The sequence below is a fragment of the Carcharhinus amblyrhynchos genome, chromosome 11 (genome assembly GCF_965287045.1).
Source record: "Carcharhinus amblyrhynchos chromosome 11, sCarAmb.v2.hapA, whole genome shotgun sequence".
Classification (NCBI taxonomy): domain Eukaryota; kingdom Metazoa; phylum Chordata; class Chondrichthyes; order Carcharhiniformes; family Carcharhinidae; genus Carcharhinus; species Carcharhinus amblyrhynchos.
The window spans coordinates 34357391-34371690 of NC_137334.1; the positions used below are offsets into that span (position 1 = coordinate 34357391).

At 42.6% G+C, this 14300-nt stretch overlaps 1 protein-coding gene across 6 annotated transcripts in view; it reads right to left on the minus strand.

Moving 5' to 3' along the window:
• Positions 1-14300, minus strand: part of gulp1b (GULP PTB domain containing engulfment adaptor 1b) — a 377446-nt gene that overhangs the window by 134398 nt on the left and 228748 nt on the right. For all 6 annotated transcript variants that reach the window (XM_080198844.1, XM_080198840.1, XM_080198845.1 and 3 more), the window contains one exon: positions 8130-8191. In XM_080198844.1, the coding sequence (XP_080054970.1) occupies positions 8130-8191 (62 nt within the window). The remainder of the gene's footprint in view (positions 1-8129; positions 8192-14300) is intronic.

Below are 14300 nucleotides of genomic sequence, written 5' to 3' on the forward strand. Positions count from 1 at the left end.
TTCATTCACCAGCAGAGGTCCCAGATGACTTTGGTTGTGGCTGCAAACCAATTCCCAAATTGCTGGGATGGAATTAAATAATTGAGTCACGGTCATCTCTCCTTACGAGGGCACTTCAATGCATTTTTCTTGTCGGGAAGAAGAAAAAGTAAAGCAAATCATGCCAATCTCACAGCAGATCAGAGGCATGGATGGGCCAGAGCAAAATTGCAAAATGCCTCATAGCCTCAATTATTTTTCATTGCAAAGTCCTGTGGCCTTCACCCTTCCTATCAACTCATGGCTGGCAAGAATTTTACTGCAACTACTGGGAGTGTAATTGTGCAGCCCAGGAACACTCTAGACCAGCCAACAGGATACTGGGGGAGGGAATAGATTAGATGGAAGGAATACCTACATCCCTTACCTAATTAGGTTAGAGAAAAAGTCACGATGGAGAAAGCAAGAGAAAATAAGAGTGAAAGAAGCTAGAGATAAAAGGCAGACGAATTGAGGCCTAAATATGTAATTTTCATGTTTGCAAATTCACTTCTAACCAGATTTACAACCTAATTGGCTTCCTGCAGTCCATCAAACAGTTTCTTTAAACGTTGCAGATGTTCCTGCCAAGTTTGACTTAATACTACTAAGCCATTACTACGAACAGCCCAATTGCTCAGTCCTTTAATCACTTTGTGAGCTTCTGAAATGTTGCTGATGCATTTTTCATGTCAAATGGCATTATTTTGCATTGGTTTACACCATTCTCCCAAGTCCACCCCCCGACCAACCCAAGATCCATCTGAGCCTGCCCCCTCCTCCTGCAGACGCCAGCAGAAGGCCAGGAAGGTGCTGCAGGGTGTCCAACGAGTGCAGTAAGAAGTCTCACAACACCAGGTTTAACTCCAACAGGACTTCAACCTGGTGTCGTAAGACTTCTTACAGTGTTCACCCCAGTCCAACGCCGGCATCTCCACATCGAGTGCAGGTCAGAAGGATGGTGGAGGGAGAGCAGCAATCCAGGTAGGTTGGGGGGTGCGCTACGCTGAGGGGGGCCTGATCGTGGTGGAAGGGGTCTGCCTCCCAGGGGGAACTAAACACTGGGGGGGGGGGACTGCCTTGCAGGGGGGTCCGATCGCAATGAAAGGGTTGGGGGGGGGGGGGGGGGGTGTATGCTTTGCCAAGGGGTCCTGCATCCCAGGGGGGTCCGATCGCGAGGGGGTCTGCCTCCCAGGGGATTTGGATCATGGAGGGGGGTTTGCCAGGGTGGTTAGCAGGGGGTCTGCGAAGGGCGTTCGAGGAGAATGGGCTTTGGAAGTTCCCCTGCAGAATAGGAATCTGCTTTGGACTTTTATTCTGCAGGTTGGTAACAGCGCGGATCCGAAACAGATCGAAAGACGGTAAAGTGGGGTTTGGCAGTTGAGTTGAGCGCACGGTTCATTAAGTCAATTTAAATGCATGCTAATGCATTTAAATTGTCAGGTCGCCCGATTGGGGCACGAATCGGATCTGCGCCTAAATCGGCTGTCGGTAAAGGTGCGATCTGCTCGGTTTTGGATGTCGGCCACGTTGCAGGCCCGACACCCAAATTTACCGCAATTTTGCGCCTGAAAACAGCCGCAATGAATTTTTGGTAAAATCGGGCCCAATATCTCCACATAATCCAGAAAAGTAATTTCAAAGCATCGACTCACTAACTTCTCCTGAATTCATTTGAGTGATCCTTTTACTTCATGTCTATAAGTTAACTGAAAAGGACTAGACCCTGTTGAATCATTAGACGCATCCCTAAGAGCAAGCATCAAGAACGGAATCCCTCATTCCCAATTATATGGACAGTCTTGACTATATCCTTTTAACATAGTTTTTAAAGTTTGACACCACCTTTTGAATTGATCTTGTGATTCAGGGTGATGTGCTGACAAGCTAATTACTTCACTCGTATGCTGCTCATTACTTCTTTAAACAGTTGTGACATTTTCTGGAACAAATTAAACCCTGTAATAGGCAACTTCTCTACCATCCCAACAATCACCTCTTATTGTTTTGAAATTGCTTTTTAAATTTACTTCATGTAATGAAATAGACCTAACTCTGCCACGAATTCCACTAATACTCCTTCCTGCAATAACTCTTCTTGGTAGCAAATGGCACTATCCCATAAAATTAATGACTGGCTGGCCCATGTCCCTTAAAATCTTAACAGCTTTTCCTCTTCCCCTTCTCAGTAAACAAAAATAAATTTCCTTAGAATATAAATCATTAAACATTGCAGTCAGTTGCCCTTCAGAAGGCTGTGAGCAGATTTGCATGTTTCTGGTGACTACAGATTCTCCCTCTGCCAACTACACAAAGACTATTGGTTTGTCCTGCACCTTGGTCTCAGAGTCCAGTGCAATTTTACTTAGAGCTTTTCTTACTTCTTCTTTCGTTCCAAGTTTCACATTAAAGCATTCATACTGCTTAGCTTCTTTTCATCTCTAAAGCTCTATCCCTTTACTCAATACCTAACTTTTCTCTCTGAAATTCGAGTTCAAGTTTTTGCACTTCTGTCTCTTGAACTCTCCCCTCTTTTTCCGCTCTTCTTTCAAAGAACAAAGAAAATTACAGCACAGGAACAGGTCCTTCGGCCCTCCATGCTGCACCGACCATGCTGCCTGACTTATCTAAAAGTCCCTACACTTCCAGGGACCATATCCCTCTATTCCCATCACATTTATGTACTTGTCAAGATGCCCCTTAAAAGTCACTACCTCCCGTGGCAATGAGTTCCAGGCACCCACCACTCTCTGTATAAAAAAATTTGCCACGTGCATCTCTTTTAAAACTTGCCCCTCGCACCTTAACCTATGCCCCCTAGTAACTGACTCTTCCATCCTGGGAAAAAGCTTCTGACTATCCACTCTGATCATGCCTCTCGTAATCTTGTAGACTTCCATCAGGTCTCCCCTCAACCTCCGTCGCTTCAGTGAGAACAAACCAAGTTTCTCCAACCTCTCCTCATAGCTAATGCCCCCCATACCAGACAACAGCCTGGTAAATCTTTTCTGTACCCTCTCCAAAGCTTCCATATGCTTCTGGTAGTGTGGTGATCAGAATTAAACACTATATTCCAAGTGCGGCCTCACTAAGGTTCCATAAAGCATCAACATGACTTGCCAAGTTTCAAATTCAATACCCCAGCCGATGAAGGCAAGCATGCCGTATGCCTTCTTGACTACCTTCTCCATCTGAGTTGCCACTTTCAGTGACCTGTGTACCTGTACACCCAGGTCCCTTTGCCTATCAATACTCCTAATCAATACTTCTACCATTTCCTGTATATTTCCTATCTGTATTAGACCTTCCAAAATGTATTACCTCACATTTGTCCAGATTAAACTCCATTTGCCAGCTCTCTGCCCAAGTCTCCAACTGATCTATATCCTGCAGTATTCCCTGATGGTCCTCATCGCTATCTGCAAGTCCACCAACCTTTGTGTCATCTGCAAACTTACTAATCAGTCCAGTTACATTTTCCTCCAAATCATTTACATATATTACAAACAGCAAAGGTCCCAGCACTGATCCCTGAGGAATGCCACTTGTCACAGTTCTCCATTCAGAAACTCACCCTTCCACTGCTACGCTCTGTCTTCTTTGACCGAGCCAGTTTTGTATCCACCTTGCCATTTCACCTCTGATCCCATGCGACTTCACCTTCTGCACCAGTCTGCCATGAGGGACCTTGTCAAAGGCCTTACTGAAGTCCATGTAGACAGCATCCACTACCCTACCCTCATCAATCATCTTTGTCACTTTCCTCAAAAAGCTCGATCAAGTTCATGAGACACGACCACCCCTTCACAAAAGCATGTTGCCTCTCACTAATACATCCACTTATTTCCAAGTGGGAATAAATCATATCTCGAAGAATCCTCTCCAATAATTTCCCTACCACTAATGTAAGGCTCACCAGCTTGTAATTACCTGGATTATTCTTGCTACCCTTCTTAAACAAAGGAACAACATTGACTATTCTCCAATCCTCTGGGATTCCCCCATAGCCAGTCAGGATACAAAGATTTCTCTCAAGGCCCCAGCAATTTCCTCTCTTGCCTCTCTCAGTATTCTGGGGTATATCCCATCAGGCCCTGGAGACTTGTCTACCTTGATGTTTCTCAAGAATCCCAATACCTCCTCCTTTTTGATCTCAACATGACTCAAACTATCTACACATCCTCTTCCAGACTCATCATCCACCAAGTCCTTCTCTTTGGTGAATACTGACACAAAGTATTCATTTAATACATTGCCCATTTCCTCTGGCCCCACACAGATTCCCTCCCATGTGCTTGAGTGGGCCAAACCTCTCCCTGATATTTTTCCCCAAGCAATTTTATGTTTAAATTTCCATGTAAATAAATACTTCTCACTCTCTGTAACCTTTCTCTCTTATTCAAGTCTCCTCATTTCTCTTTCTTTTTCTTCCAATTCAAGTCTATTCAGTTCCACTTCTTTTTCAAGTCCAAACTGCTTCTCTGAAACTGAAGTCTTGCTACCTCCAGCTGTTGTTACACACGAGTTTCAGGTGTCCCTTCCACATTAAATGCAAGGTTAGTATTTTATCCACAACAGCCTTACAGAATTCTGTATTAATTCCCACCTGCACTTGATCTTCTATCATTCACAGCAGAGCCTTAGTCAAACATTTCAAATAGGAACATAGGAATAGGATTAGGCCATTCAACCTATTGAGTCTGTACCATCATTTAATGAGATCATGGTCGATCTGTGGCCCAACTCCATATACCTGCCTTTGGCTCACATCCTTTAGTACCTTTACTTAACAAACATTTTTCTATCTTAGATTTAAAGATAACAACTGATCTAGCATTTGTGGGAGAGAATTCCAAACCTCTATCAGCTTTTGTGTGTAAAAGTGCTAACATCTCTCCTGAATGGTCTAGCTCCAATTTTTAGATTAGAATCATAGAACATTATGACGCAGCGCAGGTCTTTCGGCCCTCGATGTCACAGTGACCTGCGAAACCAATCTAAAGCCCATCTAACCTATGCTATTCCAATATCATCCACATGCTTATCCAATGACCACTTAAATGCCCTTAAGGTTGGCGAGTCCACTACTGTTGCAGGCAGGGCATTCCACGCCCTTATTATTCTCTGAATAAAGAACTTACCTCTGCCATCTGTCCTATATCTATCACCCCTCAATTTAAAGCTATGGCCCCTTGTACTAGCCATCTCCATCCAGGGAAAAAGGCTCTTATTGTCCAGCCTATCTAATCCTCTGATCATCTTGTATGCCTCTATTAAGTCACCTCTTAACCTTCTTCTCTAACAAAAACAGCCCTAAGTCTCTCAGCCTTTTTTCATAAGACCTTCCCTCCATACCAGGCAACATTCTGGTAAATCTCCTCTGCACCCTTTCCAGTGCTTCCACATCCTTCCTATAATGCAGCAACCAGAACTGTATGCAATACTCCAAGAGCAGCCGCACCAGAGTTTTGTACAGCTGCAACATGAGCTCATGACTCCGAAACTCAATCCCTCTACCAATAAAAGCTAACACACCGTACGCCTTCTTAACAACCCTATCAACCTGGATGCCAACTTTCAGGGACTATGTCCCCATGCTCGAGGAACTCCAACCAGAGGTTTATCTCTATCTACCATGTCTTTTCCTGTTAGTACCTTGAAGAGTTCAGATTACCCCTTTAATCTTCTAAATTCTACAGAAAACAGCCTAATTTGTAAAATCTCTCATCATAATTATGCTGCACTCTCTCCAGGGCCAACATATTTTTCCTATGGTGTGGTGTCCAGATCTGCTCACAGTATTCCAAATGGTGTCTAACTTTGATTTTGTATAGCTGCAACATAACAGAAATATGCCACAGTCACATCTATCACTCACAGAAAGGCCTTAGTAATTGCTAAAGCCATTTTGCAATCCAACCACTTTAAAATCACACAACCTAAAATGCCAGAGTTCAGTATTTTCTTAATTCTTTATATTCACAAACTCCAATTCGACCAAGGAATTTGAATAACCCACAAAGAGCCCCCAGGTTTGTTCTGATCACTGAAGGTGTTATTTGCTGAGCATGCCAAATCCCATCAAGAAACTTGTCTTACTGATCGTAACCTTTTCCTTTGTATTCTGAAAATGAGGAAAATACTATTGATCCTAGAAGCATGGAATTCCAGTAGCACTTTTGGGATTTTAAAAATTAAAAGATTTATTAAAAAGAAAAGAAAACTTAAATACACATGATTAAAATCACAAGTCAAAATATTCTTGCAAAACCTCCCCAATAGAACCCACAAGTAAACAAACATTCAATCTCTCTACCACTGATGTCCAGTAGCAGCAGTGTGTTATATCTACACGATGCACTGCAGCAATTCACCAAAGATCCTTAGACAGCGCCTTCAGACCAATCACTTCCACCTAGAAGGACAAGAGCAGCAGATACATGGGAACACCACCACCTGCAAGGTCCCTCCAAGCCACTCACCATCCTGACTTGGAAAGATATCACCATTAAAATCCTGGAATTCCCTCCCTAATGGCATTGTGAGTCAAACCACAGCACATGGACTGCAGCAACTCAAGAAGGCAGCTCACCACCACTTTCTCAGGGGCAACTAGGGATGGGAAATAAATGTTGGTCTTCCAGTGACACACGTGTCCCACAAATGAATAAAAAGAAACCCAACTTTTTAACAATACCCCCTTTAAAAGATTTTTAGCTCTAAAAATCCATTAATATTACCCAAGGCAAAATTGCTGTCAATGTAGTAAAGGTACACTACATAACTTCACAAAATTATTTTCACTCTACTGTGAAAATCCAAGAAAATTCAGAAATAAGACTGCTTCCTGAAAACAAAGTTGCTCCTATTTTTTAGATGGCTGCTTCAGATTTTGTGTTTCAGCACAGAGCTGTTCTTGATATATCTTCTCCACACAGCTAACAATGCTCAGCTCAACATCTTTCTTTAAATATCCTTTTCTCCTTTCATCATTGATATTGTCCTTAGCATTTCAGGTCAAATAAGCTGTAATCACATTGTGTGTGTCCATCGCTCGCAGGTATGCGCAATCACATGTAGGCACACACACATACACCCTCACAATGAAGGAGTTCTATTGTATAGTTACAGGTTTTTTTTTAACACTTGCATTTAGAAGGGTCAGTGCTATTGCATGGCTGCTGAGACGTGCATGGTGCTAAATGGGTACATGATGAGCATGAAGGGGGCCTGGGGTGGTATGGGGATGTGACAGTTCATTGAGAGACAGCAGGGGTGAGTGTGTAGAAGAGGCATTAGGGATCTGAGAAGGCATGAAAGTGGCATGGGGAATCTGAAGTGACACTTAGAGGGCATAGTCTAGCATGGGGGAACTGAGAATGCATGGAGAGGATATGGGAGTTGGGGCAATGGGTGAGTTTGGGGCACATAAATGTTATTGGGAACTGTATTGCTGTCTCTGAGAGCTGATGTGGGCCTTCTAACCAGCATGCCTTGAAACCTGGCTCCATCATGGCTCAGAAACTGCACTGTGACCCTGATCACTTTGTGAAAAGGCAAAAACCTCAGGCAATGTTGATCATGAGTCGAGTGAGCATTTTGAAAATCAGAAAAGGGCCTGCCTCATGTTTTGCACTCCTGTCATGAAAATCAAGCCCCAATCATGGACAAGGTTTTAATCCAAGTTTTCAAATATGCTAGCAAGTCCAGCATTGCCAGCTCAGTCAGTTCCCCAACTGTGCAGATTCTAAACTTTTACAAGTGTGCGCTCTATGTATATTCCAAGATGCAAATTCTCAATATATCAAATAGATAATTCCAATATTCAGAATGACTCACACATTATAGTACAAAAACCATTCTTAGAAGTGTAAATCCCAATAGCTATGTGACAAATCTAATAATTTGTTTATATTTCAAAACTGATTGAACTAGCAGGATGCATTTGGTATGTTCTGCCAGAAATCAATGTAAATGCAAACAGTAGACCTTCAAATCACATTGAGTTACATTAAACAAAAGATTATATTTGTTCTCAAGCATCTGGTGCAACTTTTTCCTCTTAAGGTACTGACTATTCTTTCCTATGATCATTATTGGTCGTTACATACCTTTACAGTGTAGGGTATAAAATGTTTTGTTAGAGCTTCAGGTGAATGCATCCAAGTCTTATCTGAAACGAAAATAAATGATACAGCAATGTAGGTAATAAGGCACTAGCATGCGATACAGCTGTTCAATTAAAATAAAAAACGTTAGCATATTTGAAAATTTATAAATTGAGCATAAACTGAGAATTATGAATATTTAGACATGATAACAGGTGTTCCCCTAATCAGGATTATAGGTTACCTCTTCAGCACTGAAAAAAATCATGTTTTAGACAGATTTACTAACTCAAAAACATTGCAAGTCTAGATAGGTGTTACTATTTTGTTGCTAAGAGCTTGGATAGTTGAATATCAGAGCCGATGAAACAATGTTTTTTTGTAAGTTACGGCTGCTATAATAGCCGCGGGATCAGCACGGGCGAGGAAATGTCTGTTGACCTTGGGCCAGAATTTCTGGCCTCGCTCAAGCAAGGTCGTAAAATCCGGCCCACAGTGAATGCATCTTAACAATCTCACAACTGGAAGGAAAAGGAGCCTGAGGCAACATAACCTTGTTTTTCGCTGTGGAGCTCAGGGTGCACACCTCTTCTCTTGGCCTCACTAAGGAAGATTTTTCTTAAGCTCACCTTACAATGTTTTGCTGGCCTTCAAACACTTATTTCATACAGTGAACATCACAAACAGGAACTGGCTAAAATAGTCTGATTATTGCCTCTGTCCAGGGGCAGGTTCAAGAGGAGAAAAGTGCCCTTGACCTCCATGTCTTGTGCCCGCTGTGAGAATCCACTCTATAGTGCTTGATCCTAACGACTGTAGGTCAAACTATTTCATTCCACTCCTGACGATCAGCAGTGATGGTGATCTGAGTCGTGCCAAGTTTATGTCACTGGGCCATCGCTTTTAATTGAGTCTTTCTGCTCTTGGACTTTGAAGTGTTAACTTCAGTTACACTCTACCTTTAGGAGGGGAAAATAGTTCTTTTTGTAGCAGCACTTTATGCAATAATTTAATACGAGGTTAATAACAAAAAAAATTTAAAGATTATTGGTTACGTTGACTATGTTTTAATCTGATTGGCATTTTGGATGTTTAAATTTAATTCACATTTAAAGCAAATTTTCCTCAACATTACTCTGATGGGATGTTAACTTATGAAACTGAAACTGTAAATGAGTTTATAATTTTGCTGCATTACAGAGGATATATTTTCCCTTCCTGCTCTGTAACTCTAAAGAAAAGGCAATTGATTGCAATAATCAGCTTTAAAGTACCCACATCTGATATGCTTTTCATCATTTTTTAATGCAGAGTATATAATGTGTTGATCTAATGTCCAGTAGAATCCTAACCAAGGACACAGGTACAGATTTCAGCAAAATAACAATCTTGCAGAGTCACTGTCTCACAAGTGGCAGACAGCCCCTATAGAGGGCAGCGTGCTTGACTTGATACTAGGGGCCAGATTTTCATCTTGGAGCAGGAAATCTAGAGGCTGGATTAATCCTACCGCCACACTCTGCTTGGAAATGTGATTAAAAAGGTCCCCTTCCATTCTCAGTTCTTTTCATGGAATTACCGGTGGAGTTTGAGCTGTATTAGAAAGGCCAGACAATCTACAGAAACGTAAAGCTTCTGATCGATTTAACCCCTGACCTATGCCCGTACCCAGCTCATCCTCCCCATCTACTATCTACTTTATCAGCAGAACCCACAAGCCCTGTTATAACATTTGGAAGCCCTTGAATAGCCCAACCAATTTCCCTAGTAAACAAACAGACTCTTTAAACCATTTGTGTAAATAGTCAGGCATTTACAAAACAATTAGGCAATTGGCTGTAGCCAGAAGTAAGAAGTCTCACAACACAAGGTTAAAGACCAACCAGTTTATTTGATAGTAATCCCACAAGCTTTCGGAAATGGTGTTCTCATACCTGACGAAGGAAAACCATTTCCGAAAGGTTGTGGGATTACTATCAAATAGACTTGTTGGACTTTAACCTGTTGTGAGACTTCTTACAGTGTTTACCCCGGTCCAACACTGGCATCTCTACATCACGCAGCCAGAAGCCCATAAAATTCCAAGTCAGCAAACTGACTTCAGAACTAGTATCTCAGCAGATTACTGAGAAGGAAACACAAAAGCAATAGGAGAAGATTAAACGGTTCCACAATTTTACTATACTGGGTGAACCTTTCAACAATATGAGATGTTTTCAGCCTCACTAATCCATTCTTAATATAGCAAAAGACTTTTCTACTTTCACGATGTTGATTCCTTGACAGCTTGCCAGTTAGCAGAAGTAACAAGCTAACAAGCATACGGTTCAATGGGTAATATTACAGCGGATGAGGAGTCATCAAATTGCTCCCCTATTTTCTCTCTCTTCACTGAACCATTACGGGTTTTTTTTTGGAAAATTATATATTTGCGAATTCAGTGAATGTTTAACGGTCTGCATACTGTGATCATAAAATAAGAAATTGGTTTGTTTTGAGTTTAACAAAGAGAGACGTAATTTTATTATACTTAAACTGACCTAAGTAAAATAATAATATAATACAACTTTCACATCAAAACTCACTCATGCATATCAACAGATTGTACAGTGGAAAGGATAGACTCGCCAACTTAAGAGCCAGAGAAATAAAAGTGATATAAATCTGTTGTTTGGTGAATCTGCTGGCTTCAGGCTAAATTTGGGGTCCCTTGACTTTCTTTTGGTGGTCGTAATGCTAGCAGGCCCAGAGATTTCAGTCCTGGGTCCACTGGTGATATTTAAAATATATGGTAATACTGATTTAAATAATTTACGCAGCTCCATGCCAATTTCTGACACAGAGCTGACCGCACTGGAATTCCGGCTGCTGGAGATACGCAGAGGCCATGCCGCCCAGGGGAAGCCCATAAAACAGCCTCCTCTCGAGTCTCCCAGCCCACTACACTACAAAAACAGCACAGTGGGCTGGGAGAATTACCGCCAAGGAGTCTAGAAAAGGATATAGATAGGCTAAGCGAATGGGCAACTGTTTGGCAGATGGAATATTATGTAGGAAAATACAAATTTGTCCACTTTGGCAGGAAAAATTAAAAAGCAGTATGTTATTTAAATGGAGCGAGATTGCAGAAATCTGTGGTATAAAGGCATGCCCTCATACATGAATCACAAGGCGTTAGTATGCAGATACTGTAAGTGATTAAAAGGGCAAATTGAATGTTGTCTTTTATTGCAAAGGGAAAGGAATGCAATAGTAAACTCATTTTGCTACAATTGTACAGGGAATTGATGAGAACACATCTGGAGAACTGTACATAATTTTGGTCTCCTTACTTAAGAAAAGATTTAATTGCATTAGAAGCAATTCAGAGAAAGTTCACTTGACTGATTCTTGGGATGAAAGGATTATTTTAGGAGGAAAGATGGGACAAATTGGGCCTGTATCCATTGGAGTTTAAAAGAATGAGAGGTGAGCTTACTGAAACATTTAAGATCCCAAGGGGGTATGACAGAGTGGACATTGAGAGGATGTTTCCTCTAATATGAGAGACTAGAACTATAAAAAAAGGGTTTCCATTTAAAATGGAGATTAGGGACCCGATTTTACCAAAAATTCGCACCCGTTTTCGTGCCTTTACCGACACCCGATTTGGGTGCGGATCCGGTCCGCGTGCCAATCGGACGGCGTGACGATTTAAATGCATTAGCACACATTGGAATCGACTTAGTGAACCGCGCGCCCAATTCTACCACCAAATCCCATGTTACCGTCTTCGGATCCATTCCGGATCCGTGCTGTTACCAACCTGCAGAATAAAAATCCAAATCAGATTCTTGTTCTGCAGGGGAACCTCCGAAGCCTATCCTCCTTGAACCCCTTCACAGACCCCCTGCTAACCACCCCACCCCGCGATCCGACCCCCCAGAGAGGCAAGCCCCTCTTGGCAGCCCCTCCCTCCCTCCGCGATCTCTCCCCGCTCCCATGGACAGCCCACCCCAGCAACCAGAGATCCATCTGAGCCCGCCCCTCTCCTCCGGCAGATGCCAACGGAAGGCCAGGAAGATGCTGCAGGCTGTCCAACGAGGGCAGGAAGACGTCTCACAACACCAGGTTAAACTCCAACAGGACTTCAACCTGGTGTTGTGAGACTTCTTACTGTGTTCACCCCAGTCCAATGCCGGCATCTTCGCATCAAGTGCAGTCAGAAGGATATTGGAGAAAGAACAGCAATCCAGTTAGGTTGGGGGCGTGCTCTACCAAGAGAGGATGGGTCTGATCGGTGGGGGGGGAGGGGGTGGGGTGTCCGATCACAGCTCATCTCCCCCCCATCCCCCTGGCTGTCTCTCTGTTTTTGTCCTCCGCACCCAGGTGCACTGTTCCGGATTTTTTTCGAACTGCACATGCACAGTTCAGAACTCCGATTGTTCTGGCAACACTAAGCCCCGCCACAGCGCGGACCAGACCGGAGCCAGCAAAAAGCATATGGGCACGCTGGAACGAGGATTCCAGGCTCGGATCCGTTTTATGTCCGGATCCGGCCCTTAACCTCCAAATGGTAAAATCTGGCCCTAGATTTTTTTGCTCTCAGAGGGCCATTAGTCTAAGAATTCCCTTCCTCAGCACTGGAAGCTGGCTTATTGAATATTTTTAGGACTGAAATAGATTTCTTTACTGACAAGGGCATAAATGATTAAAGGAGTAGACAGGAAAATGTAGGAAAATATTTAAGCTATCCACTTCACAATTCATAATGTTGCTAAGCTTTGCACATCTACAAATGTACGGCAAGATCTATATCATTAATATGCATCATTAATAAACATCAGGAAAAGCAAGGGTCCCAATACTGACCCCGAGTAACTCCACCACAAACCTTCCTCCAATCCATAAAACATCTATTAATCACCACTCGATTTTCTGCCTCTCAGCCAATTTTGTACCCATGTTGCTACTGTCCCTTTTATTCCATCAGTTATAACTTTGTTCACAAGTCTGTTATTCAATAGTGCATTAAGTATCTTTTGGACGTCTATGTATAGCACATGAACAGCAGCTCCATTATCCTGATGGCAGTTTACATCCCACCCTAGGCAGACGTGAAGATCGCGCTGGATGAAATATACACCACTATGAATAGCCTTGAGACGAAACATCCCGAGGCCTTGTTTATCGTGGCCGGGGACTTCAATCAGGCCAAGCTCAAGAGCGTATTACCAAGTTACCACCAACACGTCTCCTCTTCCACCAGAGATCCTAGACCACTGCTAACCAAATATCAAACATGCCTACCACTCTATCGCCCACTCACACTTTGGAAAATCAGACCACAAGGCTGTGCTCCTGCTCCCAGCTGACAAGCAAAAACTGAAGTGGGAGAATCCATCAAAAAGAATCGTGAAATGTTGGTCTGAGGAATCGGATGATCTTCTACAGGGCTGCTTGGAGTCAATGGACTGGTGACCAGCATGAATGAGTACGCCACAATGATAACTGACTTCATTAATAAGTGTTCTACAGTCTTCTATATAGACAGTGTGCCAAAGTAGTAAATTTGTGTGTTCCCCAACCGGAAACCATGGATGAACAGGGATATCCACTGCGGCGTTCAAGACAGTTGACACCAACTTTTACAAGAAATGATGTGGAGATGCTGGCGTTGGACTGGGGTAAACGCAGTAAGAAGTCTCACAACACCAGGTTAAAGTCCAACAGGTTTATTTGGTAGCAAATACCACTAGTTTTTGGGGCTCTGCGCCTTCAGCAAGTGAGTGGGGAGTTCTGATCACAGACAGGGCATAAAAAGGCACAAACTCAGTTTACAGAATACTGATTAGAATGCGAGTCTTTACAGCTAATCAAGTCTTAAAGGTGCAGACGTGAGTTGAGATAGCATTAAGCATAATTTAAAGAGATGTGTATTATCTCCAGATAAGTCAGTAAGTGAGATTTTGCAAACTTAATGCTATTTCCACTCACATTGTCTGTACCTTTAAGACTTGATTAGCTGTAAAGACTTACATTCTAATCAGTATTCTGTCAACTGAGTGTGTGTTTTTATATGATCTGTTTGTGATCAGAACTCCCCACTCACCTGACGAAGGGGCAGAGCCCCGAAAGCTAGTGGCATTTGCTACCAAATAAACCTGTTGGGCTTTAACCTGGTGTTGAGAGACT